At 44.5% G+C, this 24,521-nt stretch overlaps 1 protein-coding gene across 1 annotated transcript in view; it reads left to right on the plus strand.

Annotated features, from left to right (window-relative positions):
- Window positions 1-220: 220 nt before the first annotated feature.
- Window positions 221-24,521, plus strand: part of LOC128305417 (dual specificity tyrosine-phosphorylation-regulated kinase 4) — a 58,891-nt gene continuing 34,590 nt past the window's right edge. Inside the window, exons 1-2 of the mRNA XM_053042851.1 lie at window positions 221-306; window positions 1,378-1,461. Coding sequence (XP_052898811.1) covers window positions 235-306; window positions 1,378-1,461 — 156 coding nt within the window. The 5' untranslated portion in view covers window positions 221-234. The remainder of the gene's footprint in view (window positions 307-1,377; window positions 1,462-24,521) is intronic.

A 24,521-nucleotide genomic window follows, 5' to 3' on the forward strand; every position in this document is an offset into this window, starting at 1 on the left:
GAATAAGCCATATGCCACGCAGGCCGTCCCCAGTACGCATCAGAAGCCCAATGGATCCTGGAGGCAGGAATAGCTCCTCACAACGATAACGACAATCAGTGACGAGATCGAAAGTTTAATACCCTGCATGCGCTGCAGGATAATTTATAGTTCGGTGTCGTGTGTTTACAATTACGCATTCGTACTACCGTTCGCTGTGTACATGTCGGTGATAGTGTGAAGAAGTGGTTTTTAATGAATCCCAAAAACGACGACACACCGGTGAGCAGATATGGGCAGATATGCAGCTTCCTGTTTCACCTGAAAGTGAGTACCACCGTGCACCGTGTCAGCTGAAGGAGTGAATTTTACGTGGACAAGCCGAAAGCAAAACAAACGTATCGCTTTGCAATAACAACCGCGCTACCACACGATCAATCGATGGTAAACATATCGTGATGTCACGGTTCGTGATGCTGAAGCAAACGTGATGCTTTGCGAGTCGCGGTATCTGACCATTTCGAGGCGAGGCGAGGCGAACAAATCATTGTCCAACCCTTAGCAAATCATTACCACGGAGTGAAGTGCCTAATATCCCAGCTCAGGATAGGATGATAATCTCACGAAGGTGATCGTTCAATGCTTCCGCGTCGGGCTGTAGTGGAGAATCGTAGTAGCCGATGTCATTAGTTTGATGTGTTTATGATGTGTTCTAATAAGCGGGGAGGAATGTTGGCACTAGCCAGGAATGGTGTTGTTTGTTTGCGAATGGTGCGTTGTCTAGTAAGTGGTCGTGGCCTGCTCGAAACGGACACTTGCAAAACGTTCGACACGTGCGGCCCTGGAGAAAACGGAAAATAGAATCCATTTGAAGTAAACAAAGAAAACTGATTGTGATGGGTTTGCTGCAATGCTGCTGTGTACAACAACAATATGCTGGATTTGATGATCAGTTATAGTTATGGTGAAAATAATTTCAAGATTGTGCTTAAATTAGGCGATGTTTTTTCAGTGTTTATATGCGAGTATCGAAGATTTGAAGAAATATTTCAATTTCATATGGATTTGTAAACTTTTAGATATCTCCAAGAGCATGTTCTATTTAATTGTCAACTCAAACACAAGTTACGGACATTTCTCTCGAATAAATAATCCGTGTAACTCGGGAAAATACTCCACAAATGGAAATACTTCATTACGTTGTGTAATGTTTAGTGACTTGGGATCCATCATATTAAAAGTTCTCGAAGGCCATATTGTTCGTTTGTTTTGCTTATTCAACCAAAAACATTAGTGAAGAATTTCAGCAATGTTTTCCTAGTTCCACACGAACTATAATAATGAGAAAAACAAAACCTTAAAAATACCTCCACCCTTCCATTCTGTTCCGTTTCACAGGTCTTAATGGGATACGCAGTGTACAACTACTTCTCCCAGCACTTTGTTACCGTATTATTGCGTCGTCTGTTCTGTCCGGTAGTGGTAAGTATTCTTAGGCTTCTCAACCCCTATCGGCCGTGTCTACTCCATTCCGTCGGGTAAATCCTTTACCCAGGCAGGCAAACAACCAATCAACCCACTGGCAACTGTCAGCCTTTGTCCACTTTCTCGTTTCGGAACAATATCGTCCTTGTCGGACACTTTCGCACGCGCCCATGGGTGTGTAGGCCGTGCTAGCGACCGTACCAAACAACGGGTCGACCCACCGTCCGATTCGCCGCTCATCGAACCGATCGAAGAAAGATGATTTATTCTGACATTGGCGGGCAACGCAAGCGAACCGTAAACCCGTGGCCTTCGTTGAGGCCGTCTCGCTCCATACCGCAAAACAAACGCGCATCCACGGCAGATTCGGCCGGGTGGATGAGATTGGTGTGCTCACGGCTTTGTCACTCTGTTTCGACTTGTGCGCGAGTCCGTGTTCCGGTATCGTGTACTTTCTTCCCAACCTGGCCGACCACCTTTGGAACCGGCCCTGAAAAATCCTTCTTCCATTTGCACAAACCATCGGCCATGAACACAGCCAAGGATAACGTCCTTTGGGCGAGGGAAAACTTGTCCCATGCTGCCGAAAAACTCCCACTTCCTTCCCAAAAACCGGAGTACGGTTTGTTTTGATTGTGGTCCGGCTCCGGGGAGGTTAACCATTACACAAGTTTTCCCCATTCACAAATCAAAACTTTTCTCCCAAGACTCACAGCAGTCCACAGCAATGCGCGCAAAAGCCTTTAGCCACGTGCAAAAATAGCTACGAGCTTGTGTATTAACCCTCGATGGTACATGGTACGAACAGAAGCCAGCAAAACTGGTTGTGAAGTTGCGGGCAATAAAATGCAACAATATGTTTCCGCATAGACCACCGGCCACCGTACGATTTGGGGAGGGAATTGCGACTGAAAGCGACTTTATTGTATCGGCGTCTGTGACGGTCATTCGATGGAAGGTGGAAAAAGTATGCAAATGATTATTTATTGCACGATCGCGTTGATAGAGATGTCGGCCCAGTATAAGAGACTGATTATCCGCTCCATTTTTGGGATGCAGTAGAATAAATTGACGACTTTCCTTCTGCGGGTATATCTACACTGTGAATTCCAATATGGAATCTGTAGTACGCTGCTGACTAATTTACTAATTAGGCAGCTTATTTAAATAATTGGCACAAGACCACTGTAAACAATGGTTTGAGTCTGTAAGGAAAGTTTAGAAAATGTACAATATAATGCACAATATTGTGTGTACAACAATATACTTTTTGTACATCGAAATGCCCCAGGGGCTCGCGAAAGGTTAGACAGCACATCAATGGAACGGATTCGGGGACGGTTGTGAGGTTGCCAAAACGAAAGCCAAAAAGTTTGTCATTAAAAAAGTTAGCAATCGTTTAGCTTCGTGGTTTAATGTTTTACTTTCAAAATCGACATCAGAAACCTGGCAAGAAGAAGAAAAATAAAACAGCTCACGAGCACCACGGCTTTGGGGCACACAAAACAGCAACCCGCTGGTAACGCGCCGTTAAAAGGACGATCGAACGTAAGGATTCGTTGCTGTTTGTTGCCATTTCCGACGGGCCAAAAAAGGTTGAAATCTGCACACGGGAAACTTTGACTCCCGCCAACCGAATTTGCCAAATGCTGCCATCAGGATTTTCGGACCACAATTTCGGGCGAAAGCCCCGTTCTTGTAGTGGTTTTGCGGGATTGCGGGTGTATCTATTTTTGGGAAGGGGTCCAATGGCAAGTAGTTAATTTGTTTACAACATTATTGATTACACCACGAGCTACTGATTAGACATGCGGGACAAATCGCGGTGGTGGCACGAGGCAGCCCAACCATTTTAAATTCTCAGTTCGGACAACCTGGTGCGAATTCTTTCATTGGGGGAAATATACGTTTGGAGGCTTCATTTCCCGCTGATTTTTATTCCTATTTATCGAGTCGATATCGATGAATGGTTTTACAAGCCGTGAAGGAACAAACTTTCTTTTTTTTTTGGTTCGACGTATTCCAGCCCGATCGACTCTCAAATATAAACAACAACTCATCCCTTGCCACCAATGAATGTTGGCATGCATCTTCAAACAAACTCCACACACGCGTTTACTATGAACTATCGCTCTATCGCCATCATCAAAACTCGTACAATTAATCTGCCTTTTACGTTAATTAATCACATCTGCTTTTGCAACGGGCCAGTATTGGTCCCGATGCGAGTCAAAACCATGATGGTCTTCCGTATCATTGGGATCCACTTCCGAAAGATGGGCGAACGCAACGCTGATGAGCGTGATCGCGATCGCGAAAGGTGAAGATTTGCGATGCGATCACCGGTTTTGGATTGGAAACTTTCCATTTCATGATCGCAAACTTGATATCGATTGAGGGGTTGGGTTTGTCGCTCTTTGGTAATTTCTTCTTTGAGACTTTTCTTACGGCAACGGGTTGTGTGCCATCCTCGTCATTACGTTTTGTAAATGTAGAAATGTAATAGTTGAGCAGATTATTGCGCTTTTGTGACATTACAGACTGGAAATTCTGTGTAGAAGTTGTACAGAAAAAATATAGGCAAGTAATGGAGATCCCTTTTCTTCAGAACATACAATTCTTCAAATACTACTTCGCATAATAGATAAGCGTCTTCAACATACTTTTAAAGCGCTAGGGAGACACATCGACACTGTTGAAGCTCCTTGTTTTGGAACACTTCTAATACGACATCCTAACAATAATTACCCAACGGCAAGGGTTGTTTGGTGTCATTCTAATTACATTCGATATGCTACCAGCACCCTTCGCAAATATCCTAATATTGCTGACATTTGAATTTTAATCCAAGATATGATATATTTTAGATGACTTCACCTATCTGACATCTTTTAAAGCCCAGTTGCGTTGTTGCGATCTTCAATCCGAGATATTTGCTAATTGCTGTATTATCATGAGTTCAGCATCCGATACAAAAGAGAGTCGTCTAGATGTATATATTGCTTCCATATGCCAATATATGTTTTGACTTATAGAAGTTTACAGTACAGACCCTCGGATGGATAGATCTAATCTACCTCAAACAGTATTTTTGCTGAAGATCAATTCTTCAACAGTTGATATTGTTAATACGTCGTAGTATTAAGTTGGTGTATTCATTTATTCTTCACTTATGCATCCTACTCACCAATATTCATTAGTAGTACATTGCTGAAGGCTTTAAACATCAGACAGCAGTTGAGTTAATCGATATATTAACTGTTTAAAACATCAGACAACTGATTCCCCATTTGTCAGTTATATAAACATTGCATTTAAAATGCATCTGATTCACTTCCTTCCTTCATTAATTGTTCCAACCGAATGTCTTCTGCTCCAACTATGGTATCAGTCTGTTCAGTAAAAAGCAAAGGTGAAAAATGAAGCAGACAATAATAAAACTCACTGTCCAGCAGTTAGAACATCCTTGCCTTACGGATTATCCACCTCTAGGGTCAAACTTTGCGTGAAAAAGGAATTCTCACCGGTGCTTCCAATAGCGGCAGGTCGATAAATCAACTATCCAAACGATTTGCCGCATCGATCGCCAAGTTTCACAGAGATATTTCACGCTAACGAACCCTCGATCGGGCAACTCCAAATCGGGACAGTTGGCTAGGGTCAACTCGCCCGCCGGAGACGACTCCTCCGTGGTGGTGAGGGTGGGGAACAGTTACAAAAATATCAACCGCACCAAACAAGTCATCCTTCGATCCGCGACTGTGTCTGACTTCCGTGCAGCGCAACCGGATAGATGGTTTCGTGATGGCCTTCGCATTGACAGTAATGTTGACCCGTGCGCACTTGTATTTATGACCGCTTACAAACACCGTGCGATCGTGCGAAGAAACGTGAAGGTTTGACCCTTGCAGTGGCACGCGGGAAAGGAAATGGGACGAGATTCCAAAAGTGTCGTGACAGCGAACACAAATCCTGCAACACGTACCAATTTCCTGGCATGGTGAGTGGTACACGATGCATCGTAAGGCTGTTTGCCACACTTAGTCGAAAGCTGAGATTATTTACCAAACGTTTGTGGACACGCCGTGAAACATCCTCTAGACGGTGGTTCAACGAGGCGAATCGTACGGCTTCCCAAATCATGCTGGACAAACACGCGACCACAAATGCGCGGCCCCTTATCTCGTGCCACCGTTTTTGTTGGTGGTGGACATTCCACCATGTGCTCGTTGGCCAACTTCTTATATCCTGTGGACTTTAGTCCGTCAGTGGCATTTGTTTTTTGACGGCCATTCATCCTTTGCCCAGGCGTAGGTTGGCCTCATTTTCCCTCGTTCTAATTTGATTACCAATGTGTCATGCACGTTGCTTCGTTCCAACAGTAAGCGCTACCAGACCTTAATTGCAGGTGTTTTTGGAACGTTTTTTCCCCCGTAATCCTTGCAACCGTTGCTGATTTCGATATCTTTCGTCGGTGGCTTGAATATGGATGCGATGGCGCTAAGGTACTGATTTGCATGGGTCGAAATCACATCGGAAACGTGATACAAATGTGCACACGCTGTTAAACACGGTTTTAGTTACCAAGTTAATAGAACTCTGTTAGGAATAGTTCAACCAGTACATCAAAAATTGTAAAAATGTTTGATATTAATTTTAAAGTAACACAAACATTTAATATAAGTAATTAAATAATGTTCAAAAATCAAGAGAATGCAATGTAACAAATATATAAAATAAATAAAACACAGAAATAAAAACACTAGAAAAAGATAAATTAGAAGAAACACAGAAAAAAGCGAATAAAAACAAAAGGACTTCCTATAAAAAGGCCATACAATTATTGAAAACAATAAATGAATTGTGGCACTTGCCTTTTAACAGAGACGACTGAAAAACAAAAGGAGATAATTACCACTGCGGAACGTATGTCGTTGGCCTGTTCTTTGATTCGAAACCAAAATGATGAACCATGGTAAATCCCTCGGCCTGCACGTGCACGAGTAGATCAAGCCTCACCAGGAAGCGCCAGTGCTTAGCTAATCCTGTTTGCCAACATTGGTGCCATCCATTTCCTTTCCACGGAAAACCGGAAGATCTTGGGGTAATTACAAGCAACATCGACGTCACTGGAGCACGTTATGGTGCAGCTGAGTGTAGCCTTTTTGCCCACACCAACGGCACCTGTCATGCGTATGGCTTTCGAGACGAACCGTACTGCAAAATCCTACGAAGCATTACAATTCGTCCATTGCATGCAAACCTCAAAACTCGCTGGATTTGTATGTCGCCGAAGCCAACACGGCACGGTGCGGTGTAGAAAATTCGACTGATCCCGGAAATAGTTTTCTTGGCCATTGTTTCGACAAGCTTTACAGCGTCGAAAAAGCCACCGCCTGGGTGCAGACGAACGTTGACATGCGTAGAGATTTACTTCCGAGCATGAGTGACACGTGCAAGTGCACGGGTGCTACTTCCGAGTTTCGTGCGGAAGAACAAGCAAACTAAAACGGGCAACAAAATTCTACGCACATGTACCGCACTGTGTGTCATTGTGCTTTCTTGTTCGATTCTGGCACGTACACGTGAGGGACAGAAATGGACATGCAGCACAGAACAAGCTTGTTTGTCCAATTTTAGGGGGGGCGCTTAAGGCATTCGAGGGTGTGGAGCATGAAACGAACGAAAGGAACACTTCTCTTCATTCTCGCCTTAAACATTTTACATTTTGGGGTCGCAATCCGCAATCGAGTGGCAATAAAAGAAACACACATTTCGGAACTGTTTGTGGTGCCTTGTATGGGTGAGTTGTGACGTACGAAAAGTTGAACAAGTAGGTAGATGGTCAATCTATCAACCCAGCAGCCAGGAATCGGTTCTGTTTGGATGGAACTGCTGAAGAAAAATAATTTCCACGCTCATGTCTAATGTTACACATTTTCCAGAACTCTTGTACATTAAAGGAAAAAGACAGAGTTGAAGGGTAAATTTTAAAGTTGTTTCAAGTTCAAAGACGTTTAAAAGAATATTCAGAACATTATCTCGCTTCATCGAAACAAAGTATAATGTTTAAAAATCAGAATATTAAAATAACATAACTTAAAATTGATCATCATAGCTCGAAAGGAGAAATATTGTAAATGATCTATTGCAAATAAGTTTTAAGAAAACACTTTATTCATTTACAAAAGTTATAATTTTAATTAGGCAAAATTAAATACGAATAATGTTTTACGAACATAAATCGAAATTACCACAGATAGATTGCCGAAAAGCCATGCAACAAACATTTGTAGCATGCGGCTTGCTCTGTAGCATCGCGCTTAAGGCCCATTTAAACGACAGCAAGACTCAGTTAGAGTCAAACATAAACACTTTTCAACGAACAGCGGAATTTGATAGATTTGATTCGTTATTCTCCTTACTATTTGTTTACCTCAGGTAGTGTTATTAAAAACTGTGTTATTTTATATAATAATTAATTCAATTTAGAGATTTAAGGTTTTTTTTTGTAAATTAATCGAGCCATATTAACCACACACCACATAGCTTAAACAAATCAGAAAAAAACATTCAATTATTTTGCGGAAAAGACAACTGCATCTATTTGTGCAATTGAAGTTGTTGTTTATGTTGCGCTGCATCATAGGACCACTCTTAAAAAAATGGTTTATGTTGCGTATGCTTGTTTGGTCACTTTTTGTAATGCTCTTGTTTTGCCCACCAAATGCTCACTCACAAACTCTCTGTGTAGCTTGCGGAGTATGTTCTCTTTGTTTGGTCTTTTCCGCTCTGTTGCCACCGCTCTGCTTCTTGGACCGTTTTCATCGCGAGACGCACTCAAAACGCAGAGGGTCGATCAGACAACGAGTTTCAATGTGTTTCCTGTTTGTAGCATATAAAGGAAGGCTACAGCACAACACAACAAAAAAAAAACAATGCACCCAACAGAACTTCAACTCTCGCGCACACCACAAAACTCACCAAACTCGCGAAGGAGCACGCATTTCTCGCGGTTGCTCTATCCCGCTTTCGCCGCCATCTATCGCAGCATAACAATTTGTCGCGCACGCATCGTGCTTCAGTGTTCGCTCTCTCCATTCTCATCCAACTCTCGGCTAGCTCTCTCACAACGGTTGTAGCGCGCGCGTTGGGGCTTGGAGCTACGCCTGCTTTGATGCCACCGTTCAGAAGTGAAACAAGTGCGGTACGGTACGGATTTTCCCTGGTTCGTCGGCTGCTTCGTGGTCGTCGCCGTTTGCAAATATACGCCCTCGGCGCCAAGCCTCGACCAACTCGGAGTATCCTTTTTCCGGTGCAAAACCCGCGCTGGTGTGCATTTGGTTTTGAAGAGAAATAGAGCAAAGAAGCTCGAAGCGCGATCCATCTACCCAAATCAGGAAGGAAGCAGTTTGCCTATCAGCAGGTCCACGGTAGTTCCTTCAGGGCGCGCGCGAGCCATCGAAGTAGAGCAACAGCAGCAGTTGCTTGTTTAAATTTCCCAACCACCCCGGAAAGGTTCAGGCCGGTGTGCTGTCCCTCACTTTAGAGGCGTTAAAACACGGCGGCCCTCAGGCAGGCGTTTTTGAGGCGAAATTAGAACCGTCCGCGGGTCCAGCATCTGTGCAGCGTGTGCATGTAGTAATCGTGTGAGTGCGCGACCAGAGCATAATCATACCATTAGGGCATAAAGAGCATAGAGCAAGGCAGTCTTCTGCGAAAGGAAGCCAAAAGAAGCATAAAGCAAAAGGTAACAAAAAAGTGCGCATTTCTGGTGCATAAATGTGTGAGGCCACCCAACGGTAGTTGTGAAGGGGTTTTTGCAAATCCGTTCTGCGAAAGGCAATCATAGGAAGGAAAGGCCAGCGAAACGGCATCCGTGTGCAATATTTCCCCCGAGCGCAATCTCGCAAGTCTCTGGCCTGAAAGGTGCAAACCCCAGTGCTGTGTGTTTGTACGTGTATGTGTGTATGTGTGCGTTTTTATGTGTGCCGAGTTGAAGAGCAGTGTGTGCAGCATACAAATCAAAGAACACATTGAGCTGAGTTTGCATCCCCCCCCCCCATCGGAGTTCGATTAGATGAAATAGAAGACGTCGAAAGAGAGAAGGCAAGAGAGTATCCAGAGCGTGTATGTATGTGAGTGAGAACGAAACTTGAGATCAAGAAGGGAAGAAAAAAAAGTCCATCACCAATTTCCATCGACAATCGAACCACGGGAGAAGAATTGTTCTAAGCAGACGTTCTGACGCTTTCTAAATTGCAGAACGTAGAAAGGTAAGCAAAGTAAGCCTAGATCTAGGGGGTATGCGTGAAAATGAACACCCCACCCTCCAACAGCAGTGCCCTTTTCCCCACAGCATCCTTCCTTGACGACTGATGTTGCTGGTCCTAGTAGACCTTGAAAGAAAACGGGCAGTCCGTGTGCCATACAATAGCATAAACCTGGATTTCTCGTCTCTTTTGAATGTGGCTGTGTGTTTGAGGGTGTGCCATCTGTGTCCTTGCTGTAATTTACAAATGATTATGAGATGCTTCTCATCTTCATTCTCACAGCCGAACAAATGGATGGATTTACTTTCCATTTGAAGACGTGAAAGAACACGGAGCGTTGTGTGTGGAAAGCAAAAGTGTACGCACGGTGTGGCTCTGCAGCAAATGACACATGCAAGCCGAAACACATGCTGGCTACAAACACAAACGCGCTCATGGGAGACTACCCGTACCGAAATCCTGTGACTCAACACATACACGTAACCCAGCACACATCGCTACCAGGCACGATGAAAGATGAAACAAGGAAAAACATAGCATCTCAACCTCCCCATCATATCCCCCCCGGCCCATGCTGTTACATTGAATCGTTTAGCACCAACACCAGCAGTGCGTTTGCGCTGGTAGTGGTGCGATGGCTGTGTTGGGCTGGGATAGAAACAAAAGCATAAAGAACGAATGCTGTGATGCTGTGAAGGCCTCATTCTGGCCAATGGGGAGTTTATGCTCGCTTTACCATCGGCTTTTCCATTTGGCCCCACATCCTTTGCTGCTTTTGGGTTACGAGCGTGTGTTGGTAGTGGAGTGATTTCCGTAACACGAGATGAGGTTCTCTGTGAATGTGTGTGTGGTTGTTTTTATGCAGGCAGGATGAAGCGAGCAACCACCCCACAGCATCCTTTGTTGTGCTGCTTCGTGTTCTATCGACGGGGTGGTCCCGGCAGGGAGAGAGTGACACAGGGAAGTGTTCACCGTTGGGGGGATGAAACCGTTGTCGACCATCTTGTTTTTGACGGATCAGAGAAACGAAACTCCGTTTTTCAGTGATATGTTTTGCGCGTACAGTGTGAATGCTGGCATTTGTGAAAATGTAATAGACAGTGGGTGCTATAAGTATTGGTCCAGTAGCATATTTTACACCATACAATGGGGTACGTAATAGCCAATGAATAGTGGAGTTTGATAGTAGGTAAATTAATTCATGTTTCTTGTTTAAAAGTAAGAAGTAGTTTTGTAGTGTGTTTATTCATTGCTGGAGAATACCGTGAGTCACTAAGGGGCGCCAGGACAAAGACATGGGATGACATGAGAACACGCATCTTATAACTTCATATTCTATGCACAAGATCAGAGAGGATTTTGACACATGAGAACAGAAGTTGAAACATGATTAAAATTGTTTTTGTTTGAGAAAACAGGAAAAAACTGGAACATTGTTTAACGTAACTTGGTTGTGGAGTTTAAAAAAGGCATATGGAGTTGGGAGGGATTAAGAATTGTATATTGTGAGGAGTTATAACAACTTACAAAAAATTGGCCTAGAAACATTAAATAATGAAAAGACATAAAATACAACAAAAATCCTCCTGTAAATCTTCACATACTGCAACCTGAGTTTAATGATTACAAGCAGTATAAAACACACACAATAAAGTGAAGGTACGTTCCAAGGTTGCCATCGTTCACATGACCCTTTCGTGCAAGAATGCCCATCAACACCCAACACTGTTGCGCGCTAACTAAAACCTATTTACCAAATTCCAAGTAATTGTACTTTAATAATCAATAAATTGGGCAAATGATGATCACCGGCAGAGAATGTTGTTCAACTTTAACCATGCGAGTGCGTTCGAGTCACTTCATCAAAAGTTTCCCTTCTCAACCGGCCTGAACTGCTGGAACGTTTCGTTCCATAATTGATTGATTTCGTCGAACCTGGCTGGCAGTGGCGGTGAGGCCATGCCCTTAGCTGGCTGCCTGGCTGGTCGAAACGGGCGTGATTGATAACGATTTTAGTAACTGGAACCATTTATTTCCAAATCGTGGAGGGTGCTTCTTTTTTTTTTATGGGGGGGCCGCAGGAACGAGACACATCGACCGATCAACCGTGAAAAGTCGCCCCGTTTTTGCAGCACCCCTCCACGAGGGGAGCTAGTAAAGCGAGACAAATAAATGTTCTACTCTAATCGTTTGGTATAATTCATCAAAGCGTCATTCTGTTGGTTGGAAAACTTTCACCCCGTGGTTCGGTCGGTTGCGGTCTAAACAGTCGTAAACTAGCATTTGTAGTTGCTTTCGTTACGCAGCCGGTTCTGACGACGGAGCAGCAGCATTACACCCGGGCTTACATGTGGTAAAAACCTTCCACCTCCACTGAGTTGAGGGTGGCGAACTATTTCCGCTGGAAAGTACGGAAAGACGAAACACTAATTGCCCCAATAACGCACCGGGAATCGAGCGTTGAGAGTTGTTGCGGGAGAAAATGCTGTAAATTATAAACAAATCGCCAAGAGAAGCAAGAAGTAAATAGTAAGCCCGTAGAGAAAAGAAAACCCACATGCATGCCATATCATCAACCACAACCACAGGGCGAACGAGAAGCGTTCCACGGAAACTAAACGAGGGTCCCAAATTCTAGCTCTCGCGCTGTGTGTGACGATTGTAATGAATGTAATAAATTTTTTATCTATTTTCCTATGCGAGACACGAAATGGGGTAGGCCGTACTCCCACCGTCCGTTGGGTAGGGAAGAAAGCGTTGAACATTCTAACCGGAAGCCACCCGGTTCGTTATTGCTGCAGTGACAAAAAACCGTGAACGTGTGCCTCTGCCCTCGCGTATGTGTGTTTTGTACAACCTTTTATGGTCCGTGTGGTAAAGCAAACGAGTTTAGGGGGGATGGATGAGTTGGTTAGCTGGCTAGTAGCCCTTTCTACGTGTCGCCAGTTCCGAGGGCAACGAATACATACTGGAGTAGAAAGAAAATGACACAACACAACAAAACCAACTCCCCGAATAGTGGAGGCTAAACAAAAACATTCATGCTGACCCGGAAAAGCCGACCGGAAAACTACCCGGCAGTGTGGCGGTGATAGAGTAAGCTTGGCCCCCGGTTGACTACGCCGATTCGCTGCACTACGCCTTTTTCCCTCGTTACACATCTGTCGCCGATTGTTTGGTGATCAATTAGTTGTCTAACTATCTTGTTATACAATTTACTCGATGCCTTTTTTTTGCCCTCCATCAATTGGTAAGGACCTACCACCGGGTTTTGGAATACGTATATATATGTTTGTGTGTGTGTATACTCACGATATTTCGTACTACACTCACTCTTCCGACTGGAGAACGATGGGACTCCTCCGGAACCTAGACCCGTAACATAATGCTTCGCAACGTAATACCGTGCGGTTGCATGTGAAGGTAACTGAACCACAAGCCTGTGCCGCAATCAAGCTGCTGCCCCAACGTACTGGTTTACACACCGCAACCGAAGTTTGTCAGTTTTGTGTGCTGTTTGAGCCCTTCTGTCTTGCAAGCAGTCGAACCCGAACGATGAGTATTCGATTGTGGCCGCCCATAAATTATAACCAATTACTAATGCAATTCCGGCGTGTTTGGTTCGAAGAAAGAGGCGAAAGCAAGGAGAAACCAGTGGACAAAAAAATGGTTTTGCTCGCCCAAAAACCGAGCCTCCCTTTTGTCGTCATTTAGTCATAACCCCCATTTGCGATAAGAATCAGATGCCGTGGAAAAGTTTGTCAATCGAAGATTTTTTTTTCTTCTACCATTTCCGATTCTGGTTGATACGGTAATAATGGGTTTGATTTTGTTTTTGTTTTGTTTGTGTTAACAAATTCTGTTTATATTGTGTAAAGGAAAATGTAATAAGTCTACTTGAGTAGTCTTCTTGGGTAGTGATAGAACCTTTACCTAAACTAGAACTAACGAGAAACATAACAAAGTTCATTAGTCAATTAAAGACGAATATTTACTTCTTCTTTGACTAGATTCTGCCTTTTCTAATTTTATTTGTCTTAAAATGTTGCAGTAGAATGGTTCAGAGTCTGCAGATTACTCCCAAGTAACAGGTCTTACAAGGGACATTCAACAGTACATCTCATAATATATTGCTAAAAATACTTCGAAAGCTTAACTTTTTGGAACTCATTCCTACAGTGATTACATTCAATTCTCACTGATCGGATATACCGAGAGAGTATGGACTATGTTTACCCATTCAGTTCTCTAGAAGCTTTAAGTATATAAACCGCTTAGGACTATTGCGAGTTCTAGAAAGTAGAAAGGGTGTCTAGATTATCTCAATACATTCCAGTTTATCTTAAACAGATTTAAAAAAACCTCCGGCTTTGCCAGATGTCATCAAAATTTCAGTAAAAGAATACGGTTTATCAAGAACTTGTCATCAGTGTATCGTTGGATGTAAACCTCAATGTTAAGCCAAAGTTCCAGGAATTCTGAAGGAAATCCGATTTGCCTTTACATGTTGTAGATGAAATTAGGCTAAATCCAGAACTGACTCTGCAAATGAAGTGATGTGCATGAAAAGTACGATCTCCGATCGAGATTTGAACCGACAATGTCTTGTAATAAAAACAAAATCCTCAGTACAGGCTGAGCTAATTTTTGGAGCAGAACCGTCGGCAATGTGCGCGTCTATCTTGCGCCATTGCGCTGGACGTTGTTGCACTATTAATTTTGTTATCAAATGGAGCAAGGTCTGTGTCCGAGACAAACGACAAACACAGTGCACAGTGGTATCGAGTGATGCAATGGAAAGTGTTTTGCTCCACTATCGAACCACCGCCCGCAAAAGCCCAGTCTCGCCCATCCGAAGATGCGATAAGAAACTGTATGCACCGGTGTTGTGATAGTTTACCTCTGCGGTCCCCACATTCACCTCTCATCTGCGCTATCGTAACCAACAACCGCAAACAAAAAAAAACCAAAAGTGCCGCCGATTTCGTTGATCGATTGTGTACACTTCGGGCTCGCGGGCGATTGTTGCACAACCACTACCGCCGGTGGCCACCCCGCTAGGGTGGAACAGAGTTTTCCTCGTTGCGGTTGAAAATGGTCCGACTGATGGTGCACAATCGGTTGATTCGAAAATTATGAAGCAAGACAAATGGACGATGAAAATCAAACGCGCTTGGCTTTTTTTCTGAGGAAATATTAGTGCGCTGTGTGTGTGAAAAGCGGGAAGGAGAGTGAAAAATGTGTGTTTTGGTGGTTTCATGGGCAAAAGAAAATTGTTAAAATTACGAATCAAATAATTCCCCGTTTCTTTAGTGTTTCGTTTGTGTAAAGGAAAATTCGTTTATATAACATCGAATTTGACGTATCGACACGCCCGGTTCAAACGCAATGAACTCACAACTTCACGATACGTGGTGGAGACGATTCCGTTGGCGATATCGGGGGCGCCCTGGGGACGATTTCCCTGGGTCGCATTTCCACAACGCGCTGAATGAAAGAGAAATTCGTCCGCCAACGCTTATCCAATGCGAGCGCTGTAAATGAACAGTTTAATGCAGGCAGCGGTGTGGAACTGCATGTACCGGATGCGTTTGAAATCCCGTACCGGCCATACCAGGCCATAACCACCCTTGTGTGAGTTTGGTTTTTTTTCTCTTCTGACTCGTTTTTTTTCTTATCGTGAATAAAACGTTTTCCAACCGACCAGCCGTCCAGCCTGTGTGGGACGCTTGCGACAAACATATACACAAGTAAGGCTACACACGCTCATCGAACGATCGAAACACGGGAACTGAGGCGGTGTGGCGTGGTCCTATAGGGAGGTGTGGACCGCATAAAATGATAAACCCTTTTTTTAGTAACTTTAATTTAAATGTTTTCCGCCCGTGAAGCAGCGCCTGGCTTGTGCTTGTGCGAGTGCTTGTACGGAGGGAAATGACCCATCCCCTTTCGGGCTTGTGGCGTTACCCTCTCCACAACCCTTCCCAGGAACGGGGAGGGAAAGAAAGAGTCAGTAAAGCATAACGAACGTCACCGGGTGCACATTTCTCCCTGGTGCAGAGTAGTTCGGGGGGGCCGATGTTAGACGGCAGAACACAATTACGCACATTCACAGTGTGTCCGTGTGTGTATGCACGGGTCATTTAGAGCAATGATCCGAACAAGAGCGCACTGGCCAGCAGATTTTTTTTTGTTCAGAAAGGGGTAGGTTGTAACATAACAAACAGTCGGACACATTAAACGCGTGCCAGCGCGTCCCGTTATGCTACGTTTGCGTGTTAATCTGGCTGGGGTCTCTTTCATACTTCAGATTGCAGCTTTACATGGTTTGCAGAAGCGCTTTTGATTCAAGTTGTAATCATTCGCATGAAAAATTGATATTGCTCTTTCGACTTCGTTTCACTAATTCACCATGCTGTCTTCATTAGCCTGTTCTTGTCCACACAATGTCCAACATTATGCTTCTGATAATGGAACAATTGTTTGACACCAGCGCACAGACGGGAACGCACAAATTGATCACATTTTGACCTTAATCGTGCAGTTGATTAAAAAATAAAAGCTGTGTTGTCAGTAGCTCTGAACACCATGCGGACACACACGTGTACTGAGCCTTAATACATCCGAAAAATCACACACGCTCCGTTTACATTCGTCTGTAACACTGGATTAACTCACTTTCTTTGATAAATATTTCATGCGGTTGATGGACACTACCAGCAACTCATAAAAAAGCAATCAAACCCGGGTCCGTCTGACGTCTCCATTGCTTATTTGTGCACATATTTAATGGATCTTAAGAAGAACCCCAAAATCAAAACAAAAAAAACACATTGTGCAACGTACGGTTTGATGTGCGAGGTTTTCATTTCATTTTCCGACGCGATTAAGATTTTCCTTTCCTTCGTTTTGCGTAGCCGGGAAGTGATACGAATGTTTTGACGCGTTTTCGCTCATATTCTCTGACCGTGAGCCATTCGGCTGTGCTTGAGCTTGAGCCAGCAAATGGGTGCATTTTTTGTCTTAAATAAAACCTCATCCATAATTTGAGTTTTCATTTTCAATCGGGTTGATGCACACCCGTCAGTATCGGGGCCACTCACTCGGGGTGTTGTGCGTGTAGGAAGTGTGCAATTTATTACTGCTCTAACAAAACCGTGACGAAAGTGATGGAGGGAATGCAATACACTCGGGTGATAAATTAACGCCGTCTGTCCATTTTGTCGATGCTGTGTGTCTGTGTGTCTGTGTGCATCGGTTGCAACGGTCCACGGGCACGAAATGCACTTCTCGGAAGGGGGGGGGGCTAGGTTTGTGACGGTTTGTGCAAGCGCGCAATCGGTTGTTTCCGGAAGCGAAACGGCTCGTTTGTCCCCGTTTGAAATAGTGGCCCGCAGATGCCCCGGGGATAAGCCCCGGAGGACACTGACTTAATACACCGGTATCTGCGTGCGCAAGTGTGTGTGTGTGTATGTATTTGCACTTTCTTATGCTAGCATGTGCACGGCGCGTGTTCACGCTGAAAGGGAAAAACTGGCCAGCAATAAATTATGCACAGGCTAAGCAACTTAATTGAAAGCTGGAAGGAAGCAAACTGTGTGTGTGTGTAAGTGTATTTTTCAATTTGTTTACAATTAGTGAAGCAAAAAGATTATAACTCTCGCCTGTTTTTTTTTTAATTTTTGGTGCAGAAGGGTGTTTCCTGATTAAGATGGGGATGCCGTTTTGTCGCATCGGATGATTGCCGTCTACAGGGCAGGTTGTTGATTCCTACCCGGACATTAATCACAGCTCGTTAAAGCAACTTTGCACTTAACGGACTTTAAAGAGTCGTTGATCAGTAATGAAGATCGCTTGGAAAGGTGAGAAAATGTAAAACGAGTCGACGAGAAAATTAAGTAGTAATAACTGTTGACTATGGATAGCTCAAACTGCGATGATATGGATGAATTATGAAATTTATGAATTAAATTTAAAAGGATAGTTTTATATTGAAATTGACAAATATTTTGAGAAGAATCGTGAATCGACTCTTAAAAGAATCATGATTCATTCTCTAAAGATTTATAACTCTAACGATCAGTGCGTCTCGAAAGATTCGTGGATATCTCGAAATTCGCTTATCTTAAAAGACTCGGAGGATCTCGGAGGATTCCCGAAAGTTCACAAACCTCTAAAGATGAATATCTGTAGAAATATGATTTTATATATAACATATTATTTATGTATAAAAATCTGGCATTGAATCATAGAATATAGCTCTTTAAATATCCTAAATAGTTCTAGCATTTGACTGCATAGACTGCGATTCATCTGTGATCGAGCTTTGGAGGTCTGTGTATCTGATCTATTCAAAGAATCTTTCAGATCTATGAAACTGGATCAGATTCACGCAACCCTAAAATAGTTTCTAAATTTGTGACATTTGTTTGGATGTTAACATTTCGAAATGCAAGCCGCCTCCAACCTGTTGATTCAGTGCATCATATTTTGAGACAGAGCTGACGTAACCGTGCATTGACGTACGCGCGTTTTCTAGTCGCGGAAAAAAAATCAATTCCTCTCTCTTCTCTCGCCCTCGTACGCATGACGTCGTGAGGTTATTTGCAGCCAGGCTAGGTTGGAAAAATCGAACTCAAAACTTTCCCACACCTCACTGACGAAGTGGTCCACACCACGTACTCACATTGATCAATAATAGTGAAGAAGCGAACAGCACCACTTCCACCATCCATGTGCAGTTTCGACCGAATGCACTCGATTATGGCCAAGCGTGCCTTTTCTCTGGTTTTGACCATTTGCCTGGTGCTTACGTCCACGGATGCATTCACGTCCACCGCTCACCACCAGATAATGCTAAATGAGGTGTTTGTTCCAAATCTAACAAGCGTGAACAGTCGTTACCGGGCATGCACGCGAGCCAGTTCACGAATTCTCACGGCTCACGAGCTGTGTTTGTGAGTGTGTGTGCCCATCTGCCTGAAACAACGGCAACAGAAAAAGACCCATTAATAAGCACGTCGTCTCCACACCCTCACCCGGTGATGGTTGATCCTCCCAAAACTTCAGCCCAACCCGCTGGAAGGGGGCACACACATATGCATTACCAACACCTGGGCGCACAAAATTTCCACCGATCGAGTGCCAAGATGCGTAAAGGTTTTTCTTTTCCTTCGAAATAAGTGCGACCTTATTTCTACGCTTCACTAACCACACGCGAAGGAAGCGACCATTCGGCTATATGGGCTCATATTGGGTCGCTTTTGCAAAAATAAAGACGATCCAAAAACGCTTACGGTGGTGTGCCCGGGCGGTACATCTCTGTGGGGCTTTGTGTGCGTGCGTGTAGATTTTAGATTTACGAAAGCACACCCTCGACTCCTCAACCTCGACAAACCGTCGCCCCGCTTTAAGGCACCCCTCCCAAACAATAATAATTTTTGCAACACACGCGGCGGAAAAAGGCGGTCCGCGATTTCACTTGCGTTGCACTGGGCGTTAATGGTTCCGACCAAGGCGCCTTCGTTACTGCTTTGCGCTTCGTCGGGAGTTTACGCTGACGAAGCCTTTCCAGCGTGCGCCACCACGTTTTGTGCCGTACTCTGTTCGATTCCAACCCCCCCAAACGGTCGGCGTTGTCCCCGGGTGTGGAGTGGCCAAAGTCACCGTTTGTCGACGGTCTCTGTGTTTTGTTTGCCGACGGTCTGCAAAATTATGAAATTGGGCCTGACAATTGTGTCGATGAGTTGCGACGAGCGCCTCATTAAAATTAGATCATCGGGCGAGGTTTGTAGAAGAGGAGGTAGGGAAATTTAGCAATGCGGTAAGCGATTTTGATGGTGTAAGACGCAAGGTCATATTGGGGATAGAGTTGTTAGTTTTATTGTGAATATTTATGTTAATAAATTCGTCTTTTCTTAAAAAAAACGAATTTGTTGCTGACAGCACTTTAATTCGTTAGCTGGTTTTTTTTCTTTCTATCCTTATCCAAACAATCTCTACTTGCAACGGTTTCGAAATTTTTGTTTCCTCAGACCTTTTAGCAATAATATTTACCACCGTACCAGCGCGCGTAACATTAGCGCTCACAACCCATTTAATCCCATTTACAAACTGGCCCGAGGGTTGTTTGGTATACTTTCGCACTAAATCACTTAATAGCTTCATTTGTCGCTTCCCTGACGGGGTGGGTGAAGCATCGTAACGTGGCCGGAGCCGACGATAAAACAGAAACCCCCCTTCAAACTAAAGCGGATCTATAAAAGAAATTTAAGCAAACACCTTTCGAACCCATCCGCTCCTAACCCAAGCAAGCGTGATGATCAGACTAGTGATGATGATGATGATGATGATGATGTGCGTGTCAATGTTCTGCTATTGTGTAGCAAGTGGCGTTGAGGAGTGAGTCTCCGTATGTCAACATGGGCCCGGCATGATGTAAGTCTAATCTAAATTTACTCTTCCCTTTTTCGCAAAGCGCAAATCGGACAGGACAGGGGGCGAGTAGTCCGGCGGGAAATGGCAATGTTGACCGAAGATTAAATGAAGTCCACTTTCACTCGAAGGGTTGGGGGGGGTGGCAAAGTGCCGGAAAGGTTGGGATGTGCAAGGTTTTGGCTGAAGGATAAACATGGTGAAACTTTCTCGCCGTCGATAAAGAAACCTCTGCGTGGCGCATGTAAGGTTTTGCCATGTTTCGCAAGATTCGCAATCAAGGGTTCAAGGAGATGCGGCGATCATTCACTTGCTGCGCAACAGCAAAGCATGCAGGTCATGGTTTTTTGGAGTCAATATTTCGCCACTCTTCCTTACTTCGTGATCAGGACTTCTTGGGACGCGAAGAAAGAAAACAGTTTGTAGGATTTGTTTGTGGTTACGTTTAGCGTTGGAAGTGGCGTCTTTGGCATTGTTGTGTTTCGCTATGTTTTCGTAGTAAATGGAATTCTTTGTGCTAGGAGGACTTGTGGACGAAAAGTCCTAGCCGCGGATTCATTCACAAAAAATGTCAAAGGAAAGCCGAGTGGTGCATAAAAATGGTTGATTTGTTGATGTTTAGATTTGGAGCGACCTGTATTGCGTTCTACGACGACAACCAACTGATTGCAATTCGTTAATCGAATGGTGAGTTGATAGCTTGTTGACGACAGCCTGAAGTAACGCGGAACTGTTGGAATGAGTCCTTATACAATTCGAACTCCTTTAATCGATTCAATACGCTTGAGAATTGAATCCTATCGATGATGCCCTTACTAGACACGGAGGTAATTCCAGAGGGAATCTTGCACCGAAGTAGAGGTTTTAACCGCCGTTCGAAACATTGAACTTGAACCGCCCACGAGTGTCGAGTTTCCGAGCTTTTGTGGAATTGGTAGATTACTGTTGACTCGCCGCACCACCGACGAGATTGACGTGCGAGGCCAGGGAGACCACTTGATGGTGAAGTGAAAGAAGTGAAATGAAATTAAAATTTAAATAACACAATCAAGCCCACCTAGGCCACGCTAGGCACGCTGCCCGCCCCGAAGGTCACGGGAAGTCGTGGGCAAATAAGGGTGAGAAAGAAACCCCCCGGGGGAGAAGAAGCGTGTGTGTGGACAAACCCCGACTGAATCATAGAAGCCGTAAAAGATGAGTGCTCGGAAAGCGGCCAGTTGAGACACTACGGACAGCAGCAATGGTGGAGGATCTGGTGCACGTTCCAAAAGGAACTTTGGACGATCGCTACAGCATCCCCACCACACACCCGTGTGCGTATACACAACAGGTTATTGATCTCGCTGTTGTGTCTCGTTCTTCTTGCTCCATCTCCTTGGTTCTTACCGAACCGGTTACGATCATTAAAATAACAATGGTCATCTGCTGCGTCTACCCGCCAGAACAGAACCGGATGCTTTATGCCCGATCTATCTTTGCGCCATTCTATGCTCTTTAGGAGTCCGAGAACCGAGAACCGAGAACGGAATAGTGCAGTGGTGATCTTGTGAGGAGCTTTTTGTTGTCCCTTTTTATTCGTGTATTTTCCATCTTCTCTATCAGCAGAAGTATGATCATGATGATGATGATGATGATGATGCTGGGATCACGGGAATAGACCTCTGCCGATGGTTTACAGCCTGAGCATCATAAGGGAAACTTTTGTACAGGCCAGCAATGAGATAGCGAGTGTGGTTAAGAATTTGCTATCGAATTCCTGGTCCAACAAAAAAAAAGCGTTCGATAAGACGAGAGTTTTCACTGGAGAAACCAACCCTCAAAACGATTGCGCCAAGAGATGGGTTATTGCCAGCATAGAACTAATTGAGTGTGATTGGCAGCATCAAACGGTTGTGTGACTTATTAACGCGGGGCAATTCACTGATGGAATACCCCGCAGGGGTAAGGATGGCACACCACGGCAGAGTTTATCGCCCAATTGAAGGACAGCGTGTGTGTGTGTGTGCAAAGAGTGTGCGCGCGCGTGTGTGTCAATTGGAGATAGGAAAGTTGCGCTCGGTTCACGGTCCACCGCTAATTAGCACTTTCGATAACGCACAAACGCTGCGCTGTTGGCGATAAAAGGAAGGTAGTACCGATTGTGTGCATTGCATCGTTTTGTGTGTGTTTTTCGATGGCGTTGATTGATAAGAGCGTTAGCCTTTTGGGATTGGTTTCACCTTCACAACGAAAGCGATACACTGCCGGTTCCGTTCGCTTCACGGTTCGGGTTCAGGTTCAGGCAACTTTACGCGCATGCTCACGCAAAGAAACCGGACCGCATGGGCAAAGCGCCGAAAATTCCGATCAGCCCGATCAATAGGCCCGCTAATGAAAGGGATTGTGTTTGGTGCGAAACAGTGGCAAAGGAAATCACTCTCACTGGAAGTAATCGCAAATGGAGAAACTGTTGGTCGAAAGCTGGCCGGGGGGGGCCCGTTGATGGGTTTGTATAAAACATCGCGGTTATTAGGAACCTGGTGGTCATAATGGAGAAATTATCTTTTAAATTAAATACACACCAACCAGAAGGGCTTGATCAATGCCACAGTCGGGTTTAATAAAGCGATCAATCGATTGATTGGGAGAAAATTTTGATGATGTCTCATGTCTGTACTACATTAGAACTATTATGGATAGTGGGCATCTTTACAGTTCCCCGCAGCACACTGTTTTTTTGTTTAGTTTAAAAGATGAGCTTTCTTCAGCATCTTCCAGAAAAGCTTCAAGATGCAGCGGAATTGAGATCTCGTAGACATTGGCCAACATACCCGCGCGGCACCTCATTTTGTTGGCGTCGTCCGAGAAAGAAGATCCGAGTAAATACAGGAAAACTAAGCGAAACAACTCCCGGCCAACACCCAGCGCCCGAACAGGCTCGGAAGATATACAAAAAGGGGAAAACGTGAAATTCATAGAGTGCAACTCGTTTTACAAGTTCTGCTGCTCCGAACCAGCTCTTGTTAGCGGAGTTGTCGTGCCGTGCCCCACACTGTCTTGTACGATCCCTCTTCGGGATCGGGTCCCGTTGCTGCTGGCTTTATGGTGTGGCACCAAATGTGGCCTGCCCATGGCCATGGTTATGGTCGTCTGATGCCTGCATCAGTTTGTGTGTCCGTGTGGTTGAAGGTAATTTTACTTTCACGGCTCTTTCGATGCCGGAGTCTGCGAAGCAAAGGATGCGATATGGTGGCACCTGGTCCACCGATAGTTGGAGTTGAGGTTGTGTGTTTACTTTCTGCGTTCGAGCGGTGCCGTACGATACGGGTTGTTTGTACAGTTATGTAGCCTGAGGGCGCATCGTATACCTTTTAAATCTTGGGTTGGCATCTTCGCGTCTCATCCTCCTCTCCTCGGCACATCACGACAAGGAAGTGAAATCTAATCTATCACCAATAAATGCGTGTGATTGGAGAGTGTTTGTGAACGACCACGACACGAGCGTGTGACAAAGCAAAGCAGAAACTGCTCCGGGGTGGATGGCAAATAGCAGAAATTAGGTTATCGCTAGTTATGATTATTGTGAAGACATCCATAACGTTACTGGGTTCGCTCGTCCTACATGCTCTTGGTAGGAAAATCAAAACGAAAAAAAAGTCCCTACCTACAAGAGAGGGTGGCATGGCAAGTCAAGAATATGCCCCAAAAGATAATTGGGTCATCGGAAGTGGAGCTTTTTTTCGTCCGGCCAAACACCGCCTATCAGAGTGCGACACCCACAGAGTGAACGACTGATGAACTCCTTGATTAGATCAATAACTTACCCAACCCAACGGCAATGGCCCTGTTTCAGGTGCGTTGGACTTTATCGCTTCCGCGTCCCGCACACTCATTACACTGTCCCTGAGCTCATTCGGCGGGCAGAGGACCGCTTTTACCTACCCACGGGGAGCACATATTCGTTGGATAACGTAATAGATGGCCATGCATTACTCACACAGGCGTCGAACTTGCCTGGGATGAAAAAGCCGGCTGGATTTCTTACAACGCAGAAAAAAACCTTGATTCCTTAGAGACAGCAATTAGACCAGCAACAGGACAAACAAGAAATTTTGCCGTGCTCCACATTAGAACATGGAATGAAGCGCTTAGCAACAACTGCAAACATTCAGAGCTTCTTTTGATTCCAAGTCTAACGGAGATAACATCCAGAACACACAGTGTCGTCTCTAACAAGCTGCCCATGAGTCCTTCAAATGGTCTTCTTCCCATGTTGAGCATCTGGTTAGTGACGAGGGTCCCGCTTGCGCTGAGAAAAACAACTCCAATCACTATGCACTTCTCACTTAAAGTAATTAAAAAATGCTTCGA

This window comes from Anopheles moucheti, chromosome 3 (assembly GCF_943734755.1).
Source record: "Anopheles moucheti chromosome 3, idAnoMoucSN_F20_07, whole genome shotgun sequence".
Lineage (NCBI taxonomy): Eukaryota > Metazoa > Arthropoda > Insecta > Diptera > Culicidae > Anopheles > Anopheles moucheti.